The 10,492-nt window shown below is 45.5% G+C and overlaps 2 protein-coding genes across 5 annotated transcripts; one reads left to right on the plus strand and one right to left on the minus strand.

Moving 5' to 3' along the window:
* The first annotated feature begins 801 nt into the window (after positions 1 to 801).
* Positions 802 to 3,336, plus strand: aptx (aprataxin). Its single transcript, XM_046843294.1, is given in 9 exon segments — positions 802 to 1,166; positions 1,512 to 1,647; positions 1,736 to 1,782; positions 1,860 to 1,913; positions 1,995 to 2,161; positions 2,261 to 2,363; positions 2,459 to 2,682; positions 2,763 to 2,866; positions 3,065 to 3,336. Coding segments are annotated over 8 exon segments (984 nt in total). The 5' UTR covers positions 802 to 1,166; positions 1,512 to 1,517; the 3' UTR covers positions 3,220 to 3,336.
* A 123-nt stretch (positions 3,337 to 3,459) lies between these two features.
* slc44a1a (solute carrier family 44 member 1a) lies at positions 3,460 to 8,604 on the minus strand. 4 transcript variants are annotated; one of them, XM_046843292.1, is made up of 17 exons: positions 8,474 to 8,604; positions 8,354 to 8,391; positions 8,110 to 8,193; positions 7,608 to 7,750; positions 7,163 to 7,299; positions 6,941 to 7,034; positions 6,631 to 6,800; positions 6,455 to 6,544; positions 6,198 to 6,337; positions 5,870 to 6,056; positions 5,384 to 5,552; positions 5,131 to 5,287; positions 4,976 to 5,059; positions 4,436 to 4,573; positions 4,120 to 4,356; positions 3,781 to 3,861; positions 3,460 to 3,698 (listed from the first exon to the last, which is right to left on the minus strand). In XM_046843292.1, the coding sequence occupies exons 2-17, from the start codon at positions 8,375 to 8,377 to the stop codon at positions 3,675 to 3,677; spliced, it is 1,959 nt and encodes a 652-aa protein (XP_046699248.1). In that variant the 5' UTR covers positions 8,378 to 8,391; positions 8,474 to 8,604; the 3' UTR covers positions 3,460 to 3,674. The 4 variants fall into 4 exon arrangements, with proteins under 4 accessions (XP_046699248.1, XP_046699246.1, XP_046699249.1 ...); XM_046843290.1 differs by having other exon boundaries at positions 8,110 to 8,196; positions 8,474 to 8,603; XM_046843293.1 differs by having other exon boundaries at positions 8,354 to 8,388; positions 8,474 to 8,599.
* Positions 8,605 to 10,492: the final 1,888 nt, after the last annotated feature.

Genomic DNA, 10,492 nt, shown 5'->3' on the forward strand with positions numbered 1-10,492 from the left:
TGACTTTTTTTTCTCCAATATATTTTTATATTTTAAAAAGTGATTGAGCAGAACTCATCGTTATTATTACTCATCGATATAAATAATGTTATTTATATCATTTACTGAAAAAATGATATAAATAACATTAAATATCAACAACAATAAAAAGAAGATTCAAAATGTATGATACAATATCTGAAGAAAAAAATAAAATAAATACAAAGACCACAGTTAAATGGAAACTTATGACTTTCTGATCAGAATATATATATATTGTTGATATTTAATGTTTTTTATATTATTTGCTTTTAGTAAATGTTTTAAAATCATGCTTTTTCTAAACCAGACGATGAGTTCTGCTCAATCACTTTTTTAAATATAAAAATATATTGGAGAAAAAAAAGTCATTTTATGATTTTTCAGTTGTTTAAAGGTAAAAATAAACATATTTTACTTTTAATAATTCATGCATTAAAGTAATATTTATATATTTCTCTTCTTCTTCTTCTTCTTTTTCTTCTTTCGGCTTCTTCCATTAGGGGGCGCCACAGCGGATCATTCGTCTCCACACCCCCTGTCCTCTACATCTGCCTCTTTCAACCCAACTACCTGCATGTCTTCCCTTTACCACATCCATAAACCTCCTCCTTGGTCTTCCTTATATATATATATAATTGATTATTGATTGTGATGCACTTTGCCCAGTTGCGCACATCTGTATAAGATGTTTATCAGGATTATCACACAGCAGCTCGCATTTTACTTTTATTTTGAAAGTCTGTTTCCTGAACCAGACCGGAAGTGACTCACAAATACGCTATTATTATGCATTGATCCCCTTCCAAATGCAGTCGGATTGTCTCCTATCTTCTCTCTTCTCCCTCTCCCTCTCCCTCTCTCTCTCTCTCTCTCTCTCTCTCTCTCTCTCAGTTCACTATATAGTGAGTGTGGGGTTGTTAGTGGATTAGTGAGCTTGGAGGAAGGTGCAGGTGATCACTGAGCAGGAGACTGAGGTTCACAGCGCTGCTTAGTGTCCAGCTTTAAATCCAGTTACACTGAGACTGGACTGAGGACAGGAGGAGGATAAAAGGAGGACAGGAGGAAGTGTGTCGTTGATTCGATTATTGTACGAGTTTCTGTAGGAACAGTGTGATGTATAAGTGTCTCTGAGGAACTGAACACAGGTAATGTATCATCTTCATCATCTTCATCTTACTGTAAGTCCTGCACTGGGGAAGAGGTAAGGACGAGGAGCTCCACAGTGTGGGGTATAAACACTCAGGGGTAGGATAGGGTGGATCAGGGGTAGGATAGGAGTAGATCTGGGGTATATGTGTGTGTGTGTGTGTCTGTGTTTAGACATGAACGGTTATTTTTCTAAAAATTCTGTCCTGAAGAAGTCATTCAAAGAGTTTTGAGGGACATCATCACGTGACGTGTTTGAGATCCGACAGTGCTGTAAGAAAACCGAGGGCTGTGCAGGAAGAGGTTGTGTGATGTGATGTTTTGTGGTGGTGTGGGTTTTTCAGGAGGAAATGTTGACTTGTTGGTTGGTGAGTGAGGAGGAGATCCATCATCCCATCCAGCTCCTTCATCATCACACACACACTCTGGGGCGAAGTCCAGAAACTAAGATCAAAGACCAGAAATGCTCCAGACAGCAAGGTAAGAAAGTGTTTTCCATTAAGGGGATCGAGTGTGGAATCTCCTGGTGGTGGTGGTGGGATTCTAACCCGTTTCTGCACGTTCACAGTGGAACTGAGAGCAGATTGTAAGCGAGGGTTCGTCAGCGTGAAGCAGGTGAGATCAGGAAATTGTTTTGTTTGTCGGAAATGAAATGTTTCTATCGATGGATCTCATCAGCACGTCTCCTACAGTTAGGCAGCAATCCATCAAGCCTGGATGATGTAGTCGTGGGCAAAGGCAACCAGGTAAAAGCAGCTCCTGACCAGATCACACATTCCAATCAGTAACTGAGACTGTTACACCGTTTCCTTCACCTCTGCAACCAGGTGACCTTCAAACCCGGCCAGAAGCTCTACCTGCTCAACAGGCTTTACCCGTACACGCTGCAGTTCAGAGACGAATCAACATCTGGCTCTTCGCTCCTGGGGAGAAAAGCAGACCGATGAAGAGACCACACCAGAGAGACACAGAGGAAGAGAAAAATGAGGAGAAGGCAAAGAGCTCCAGGACTTCAGGAGCTTCCTGTTCCTTCCAGCCGGAGAACCCACCTGGAAAGGTCTGCATGCTCGGTTTATTGGTCGTTTAGTGTGAGATTGCGAGTGTGTGATAAATCATCAAGGGTTTGTTCTCCACAGGAAGGCACAGGTCACTGGAGTCAAGGTCTCAGAGTCTCAATGCAGGACCCCAGCATGCAGGTGGGTCCACACCAGTTTCATAGATTTATCACGGATCATCTCCTGAAAGCAGAACTTTCCTCCTCACGCACCGCTCCTCCTTTTGTGTTCCTCAGGTGTACAAAGACGAGAAGGTGGTGGTGATTAAGGACAAGTACCCGAAGGCGCGGTACCACTGGCTGGTCCTGCCGTGGGACTCCATCTCCAGCCTGAAGGCTCTGAGGTCCGAGCACGTGGAGCTGCTGAGACACATGGAGCAGGTCGGAGATCGCATGGTGCAGCAGCAGAGTCCAAACAGGCTCCATTTCCGTCTGGGTTACCACGCCATCCCGAGCATGAGGTCCACCACGTTCCTATATCTCACCAGTGTTCTTCACAGCAGATCTTACAGTTGTTCTCTTTTTTTTTTTTCTCTCTCAGCCACGTTCACCTTCACGTCATCAGCCAGGACTTTGATTCTCCATGTCTGAAGAATAAGAAACACTGGAACTCCTTCACCACGGATTACTTCATTAACTCTCAGGGTGAGGAAGCTGGAACCGAATGATCTGAGGAACGGCTGTGTGTGTGTGTGTGTGTGTGTATGTGTGTGATGCTTTACTAATAAAAAAAAAAAAAAAAAAGAAACCAGGGTTGAAGAAGTTTGGCTTCTTTTTAATCCATTTTTTACGCTGCTTCCATCCCGTTTGTCTCCTGATTAACTCCAGATGTTTGTTTTCCAGATGTCATCGCGATGCTGGAGAGAGATGGCCGCGTGAGCGTGAAGGACGGAGCCGGCGAGCTCCTGAAGCTCCCGCTGAGATGCCACGTCTGCCGCGAAGAGCAAACCACCATGCCCAAGCTGAAGGAACACATCCGGACTCACCTGCTGTCCTGAGACCCGGGGACGAGGAACCGTCTCGGAGCTTTCGAGGATTCCGGATCGGAATTCCGAGCGCGGTCACGATTTTGGAATGAATTCGGTTGAAATAAAAGCGACAGAGTTGCACAGAGAGTCGTGCATTTTTATTCATCAATAAACCCCCCCCACACACACACACACACACACACACACACACACACACACACTTTATCTACAGCTGTAAGCAACTGAGCTTTTACAGTAAAACATCTATTCTACGATTAGTGTGACTTTTATTTATAAAAGTGAAGTAAAAAATGACTAAAAACATACAAATTCTTATTGCTGACTAAAATTCAGCTCGTACGCGATGCTGCATAGCTGCTGCGCAGGCGATGCAGTTACACACTACACAAGTTTTAATCGCCGGAGTGTTGAGGTTGTAGATCAGGACGTCCTGATGATGAAGATGATGAGGAGGAGGAGACGGTTCAGGCTGACGTTTCTCCTGTGGTCTAAAATACACAAAAAAACACTTCAGTATCATGCTCTCGAATAAAAACCCAAACAAACTGAAGAACGAGAGAACGGGTGTACCATGGGTTTCATTTCCTTGCTGTCTCCACCTTCTGCTTTCCGTCCCTCAGCCTCGGCCTTCCTGCTGCTCTCTACAAACTCCTGCGGGAAACATCAGATTTTTAAAAATATATACTCGAGAGTCGTGTAGAATAGAGATTGACATGGCAGAGGTAGAGCTGCACCGGAACAGGAAAAGGACGTCTGGATTTTATACGTCTGATGACTTGTGACCCATATTTTTTGTGTCAGTTTTTAAGACAAATGGAGACAAATGTGAGATGCAGATCCATAATACATACATCTATGGAAGGAGTCTCCAGCGTCAGCACTTTGTACCAGGACTGTGGACGTTCTTACCATGAGCGCTTTGTCCATGTAGTACTCTCGGCCGGGGCTTCCGTCGTTGTACTTGGTGTCGATGGCGAAGCAGAGGAAGAGAACGTCCACCACCATCTCGAACACCGACAGGAAGCAGTGCGCCACCAGGAAGGCGAACACGCACACGATGATGAGCGGCAGAACCCACACCGTGTACTCGCGCTGGTAATTCAGCGCCAACACCCCCGCGAACGCCGTGCAGGACACGATCAGGACCTGAAAATCACATCGCGGAAACGTTACAGCACGCATCAACTTCCAGGAGATGTTCGAGAACCCAACGCTCCTCACGCACCTTTCCCAGGAACAGGACGAAGTCTCCGACGGAGTTGATGGTGGCGACGCGCAGCACGTTCTCAGCCAGGATGATGAAGGCGTCTCGGGCAGACGTGCAGAAGCCGGTGCTGTTGATGGCCGTAGCCACGTAGGCGTTCTCCAGAGAAGAGAGCACTCGTAAACCATCCACAATTCTAACTTTAAAAGGCCAAAAGTTTGCGGACACCCGACCCTGAGATTGGCGCCTGAATCTTTTTGAACATCATCTCCATCTACTCTTATAAGAAGCTCCATTAGGAGGAGACCTTGCACGTGGTATCTTCATGGAGCTGGCTGAATGAATGATGTGTGTGTACAACTTTGTTTAATAGTTTGGTGAAGGACAAACACACGGTTGGGGAAAAGTCAGGTGTCCTGATACTTTTGGCCAGACAGTATGTGTTGAACATTCAAATCGATACACTGAGTTCGGTTCCTCTGACGGTTCTTCCCTCGTGATCACATTTACACAGGGATTTATTGTGTGTGTGTGTGTGTGTGTGTGTGTGTGTGTGTGTACCTGGTTCAGGTAACTGAGGCACTTCTCGAGACACCACAGGCAGCACACACACGCTTTGATCATGCAGCGAGCGCAGGCGTTCTCCTGCAGGAAATCAGAAGATCAGTACGAAGGCGCGCGGTAACGCAGGATCGAACGGAGACCGGGAAACTCACGCTGCCTTTCAGCTGGCTGTGGATGTAGGTGAGGACGAGGCGTGGGATCTCCACCAGCGTGATGATGAAGGCTCCTTTCGCCACCGTGCCCAGGTGATAGCGCATCAGACGCATGGCTGAAGACAGGATGGGGGTCAGGGGAAGCTGAGACTTGTCTCTGTCACACAGGGGGGTGGAGGAGAAAAACACCTGAGTGTAACTCGAAATGGATAAAAAAAGAAAAAACATACGGGTTCGACCTTCAACCTCTTACCTGGTGAAGTAGTACGTTACGACCGCGCCTGCGATCGTCATCTGTTGGCAGGCCAGGACGAACTCGCTGATCCAGATGAGACCCACGGCGTGGTACCACACCATGTACTGTAACGGGCCGTCCATCTTGAACTCCACCAGCTCCGTCTGATTGTTCTTCACTGGACTTCCTGTGGAACAGAGACACACATCGCGTGTGTCAGCCGCTGGAGATTTCCAAGGAGGACGCCGGTTAGAACAACTGGTCATTTCTGATGCAGGACCTTTTTCTGATCAAACATCTCTAACATCAGCGAGGAACAACCCTGGCAGACGTCTTGTAGGACATGGACAAGTTGCAAGAACATTTTGGGGAAAATCTCTGTAAATACAACACATTTATTGTGTGTGTTTTTTTCCCCCTACATTTACATACAATTGTATCAGGTGCACTCTGGCACCCCCTACAGGTTTACACGAGACATACAGATCCGAACATCAAACAGACCTGCGGTACCAAGAAGCAGCAGCACGGTGATCCAGTAAACCCAGAAGAGCATGAGCGTGAGAAAGGTCCAGAACGGCTGCAGAACCAGCAGAGGAAGAGATCCGAACACTTTACTGGCCACGCGGAACAGAGCGATGGTCAGGGCGACGCGTTTCCTCATGAAGAACAGCAGCAGGAGCAGAACCGCCTGCCGGAGAAACCCCGCTAAAGTTCAAACCTGATTCGGTTCTATTTCAATCAAACGCAAAAAAACAGATGGAAAAAACTAATCCGGACTTCTGCAAAGTTCTCCGACGAGTCGTGGAATAAAGGAGAAGGAGTTCAGTACCGTGAAGATTGTAGCTGCTATGGCGTAGACCAGCAGAGCTTTCTGGTTGTCCACAGCCACGGCTAGCTCGTTAGCAGGCATAGTGGCGTTGACCGAGTTCCGGTGGTCCACGTAAAGCCACCAGAGAACTCCAGTTCCACCTGAGAGAAGAAACACCTGCGTTTATATACTTCTGATCTTCTACACGTCAGCGTTTGAGGACGTTCTCACGCTTTCTGGTGGCGTTTCAGTAAATATTCAACAAAAAAAAAACCAACCTAAGGATCCGAGAACAACAACGGCGGTGAGGAGCCACACCAGGACCACTGAGATGTAGCGGATCACTGCCATCAAAATGATGCTCAGAACTGCACCCAGAAGCAGAAGAAACATCAACATCATCATCATCACAGACTGATGCAACCAAGAGAACATTGAGAGGGAGAAAGGTTACCCAGAGACAGTAAACACAGCCCCATGATGATCTCCTTGGAGGTCATGACCCCAGCGATGACCCTGTGCAGAACGCTGTTGTCGCTGACGAACGTGACGACGGCCTCTGCGAACTTGGAGAAGCAGGAGATATCAGCCGGGGTGCAGCGGTGGAAGATCGGAATAGACTGACTACAGGAGGAACCGAAGAAGAAGTGTTAATGCTGTATGTCAAGGATCTTCATCCTGGTGTATAAACATCTAAAATGTGAAGCATCTACAGATACTGAAGAGTGATATCAGCCTGGATGAAGATGATGTAATGTTCTTGCCTGGGGGGAACCGGGAGCTTGGGGCATTTCGTGGCTCTGTTCGGATCGTCTGGATATGCGTCTGGATTAATCTCATAGGAACACAAATTCGATCCTGTAAACAACAACAACAACAACAACAACATCCCTCAGTTCTTTCATTCTGGGAATCTTCTCAATCCAGAGACTAAACATTGGGTCATCGTTTGGTTTTTTCCCTTTTGAGCTGATGATCGTCCTTACCGTTCGTCTGCGAGAACTTCCTGAGATCTTCATAAGTCTGTAGTTGGATATCAGGACATTTGGAGACGCACAGAGCTACGGATTTGATTTTCCTCTTCACGATGTCGATGTTACAGGGATCGAGGAAGAACACGTACCTGCAGGAAGCGAAACATCTCAGAAAATCGAAAATCGACCTAGAAAGATCTCAAAAGCACGCTGTGTGAGGGATCAGGGTGGAGGAGAACATGGCCGTTTGCAGCCGAGAAGATCGGATCGGATGATGCCGGGCGGAGTTTAATATTAGACCGCACGCTAACAGAAACGAAGAACATAAAAACAGTGAGAAGATTTGATGATCATTTATCGAATAATAAACTCAGATGTTTCTTCTCCACATGCTGGTCAGTGGATCGTGAAGTTACTGGTTAATGTTTGTTAATGACGTTAGAACTGAAGGTCCTACTTGTTTGCCGTTTGGTCGCGGCCGCTAAGTTCGATCCCGGGAATTTCGCTGTTCTTCTGGCCGCAAGTGTTCCCGTAACTGTCGTACCCTGAGATGAACCTGGAGGCCGCGCCGGTGGACACGGCAAACCCGCAGAGGAACAGCTGATGGAGAAACAACGAAAAAGAAGGTTCCTGATTAGAAGCTGGAAGTTTAAAAGTGTTTCTATGATTTCTGCATCAGAAATTGAGGTGGAACCTACGAGAAGAATCTACTGGATCATCAGAAGTGAAACACAACCAATTGGAAGATCTCTACATGTTCCTGAGATGTTCTGAATGTTTTAATATAAATTCTGGTGAAAAAGAGAACTGAAGGCAGAAGGAACTTTGGAATGTGTGGACATCATGTGATCACGAGTCTGTTCGATTTTTTTAAATTATTCAACATCACATGAGCATGTCTCAATGTTTTTGTGGAATGCAGAAGATCAGATTCCTGATCGGACACGGCTGTTTCTCACCATTCCGATGTTGAAGAGCGCGAAGAGGATGAGCCAGGGGATATCCGTACATCTCCTCTCCTCTAAAGGCTTCCACTCTCGACTCTTCTGAGAAAAACACAACACACAGACAGCAGCAGCTTCAGGTTCTGCAGGTCTCAGCATGTTCACATCACTCCATCCAGGAACAGCCTCAGCCATACACACACACACACACACACACACACACACACACACACACACACACACTGCAGGTCATACTCACCACAGTGCTCCCGCAGCATCCCATAGCAAAGCTCACTGCTGGAACACACAAAACACAAATCTAAAATCTCCGAAATCCAGATGTGTACTGAGTAAAGAGCCGCACATCTGGATAACAAACCTCTCTGAATCAACTCTGAACAGCTGTTGGAATTCCGCCCGGGTCTCTGCTTTCTGTCTTGACTTCCGGGTTTACTGGCTACAATGTAGCGTCGGGCGAGGTTCTGACGTCACACATCGTGTTTACAACAAACTTTACTCCGATTGGCGGATCAGATTTGTGACGTCAGAAAAGGAGGCGCGAGACAGAGAAACGCTGGCGCGCCAGAGGAAACGCTTACCTCCAGAGTGAACTTCTCTCCGAGGAATCTGCTCTACTCCCAAACATGGAAATGAAATCAATTAAAGATAAAGAAGTGCACAATTATTGGCCCCCCTTCAGGATCATGAATGGGGGAAAGAAAATTCACTGAGGACTGAAGGGGGCGTGGTCTATTTATTGTTGTTGCCCCATAAGCCCCCACACACACACACACACACACACACACACACACGCTGCTGTAGAATTGATACACACTCAAAATGACATGTCATGAAATGATATGGCCGCGAGATGGCGCCAGTGTCGCTGTTGATCATTTTCTTTTGTTTCTATCTGCACACTTTGTTTCTCTCTGTGTCTAGGTGTGTTTGTTTATCACGTGCAGCTCAGTGCCCAGTGGAGCCATCTTTCCACTAAATTTCCTCACAGTTACTCAATGTTCTTTGTTTCTCTCTCTCTCTCACACACGTGCCATCTGCTTTGTATATCAAAAACTGAGAGATTCCAGATGTGGCTGAAACAGTAATGAAAGTGGTTTACTAACATACACAGCTTTGGAAAAGAGATGGATGGCCAGACAGACAGACAGACAGACAGATAAACAGATAGATAGATAGATAGATAGATAGATAGATAGATAGATAGATAGATAGATAGATAGATAGATAGATAGACAGATAGATAGATGTAAGGAGGTGAAGAAGTTCAGTTGCTCTGTGTTTTGTACAGAACATCATCAGGAACTGGGGAAAAGATGTGCAGTGGATTTTCTGTGAATTTCATGGCTTCAGGTCAAATCATGTGACAGGAAGTAAACTGGTGCAAGACCACACAAATTATCATAATCACCTTCCAGTGCTGAAGAACATGAGCAGAGTGAGGAACACAGTGGAGAACCTGGACAAAAGAACTTTATAAAAACCCCTGAGCACTGAGCTGTTACCGTGTTAAACCACTCACTCGCTTACCATCAGAAGTTTCAAACCAGAGCAGAAGCAGAGGGAACTAATGGCCATGCTTGAGGGACCACATCAGGAGCATCATGGTCTTGCTGGGGCTCAAACACCCACACACACACAAAAGTCCTCTTTGCATTGTTAAAAGTGTGAGACCCCGATTCCTGTGTGTGTGTGTGTGTGTGTGTGTGTGTGTGTGTGTGTGTGTGTGTGTGTGTGTGTGTAAATTCCTGGAGATCAGCAGCGTGCTTCAAACCAGCCATGAAGTCTACGAGGTCACATTTTCTCTGAGCTGCTGGTGTTTTAATACGACGTGTTTGTGTGTGTGTTTTCATTTAATCTCATTTTTCATTTCTTTTGGCTCAGACAATCCACACACACACACACACACACACACACACACACACACACACACACACACACTAAACATCATGAGAAAGGCAGCCATCTTGTGCTGAAGATTCAGAACTGAGATTCAGATTTATTCTGCTTCATCTTTTCATTTAAGTTGAAGAATTTCCCAGTGCACAATTCATGAGAAACAGCAGAGTGTGTGTGTGTGTGTGTGTGTGTGGTTCCTGTGCTGATGACGTCATGTTCCCTTTCACCCAGTTTGCAGGCTGAGAGAGGTTACTGTCGGTCATTGCGCACACTGCGGATTCTTCTCTCCTCCAACACACATTACAGCAGCGTTCACTATTAATAATAATAATAATAATAATAATAATAATAACAATAATGATAAAATTATTATAAAATTATAATAAAATAATAATAATAATAAGATTATAATAACAAAATAATAATAAAAATAATGTAAAAAATATTTTATTAATAATATAAATAATAATCTTGCATTTAT

The sequence above is a fragment of the Silurus meridionalis genome, chromosome 28 (genome assembly GCF_014805685.1).
Source record: "Silurus meridionalis isolate SWU-2019-XX chromosome 28, ASM1480568v1, whole genome shotgun sequence".
Lineage (NCBI taxonomy): Eukaryota > Metazoa > Chordata > Actinopteri > Siluriformes > Siluridae > Silurus > Silurus meridionalis.

Coding starts and splice junctions, on each gene's coding strand:
- slc44a1a (XM_046843290.1), bottom strand. CDS start 8,377: ATGGGATGCTGCGGGAGCACTGTG. Junction 6,545..6,630: donor GCTGTGTTTACTGTCTCTGG/GTAACCTTTCTC, acceptor TTCTGGGTGCAG/TTCTGAGCATCATTTTGATG. Junction 5,060..5,130: donor ACAGCCAGCTGAAAGGCAGC/GTGAGTTTCCCG, acceptor GATTTCCTGCAG/GAGAACGCCTGCGCTCGCTG.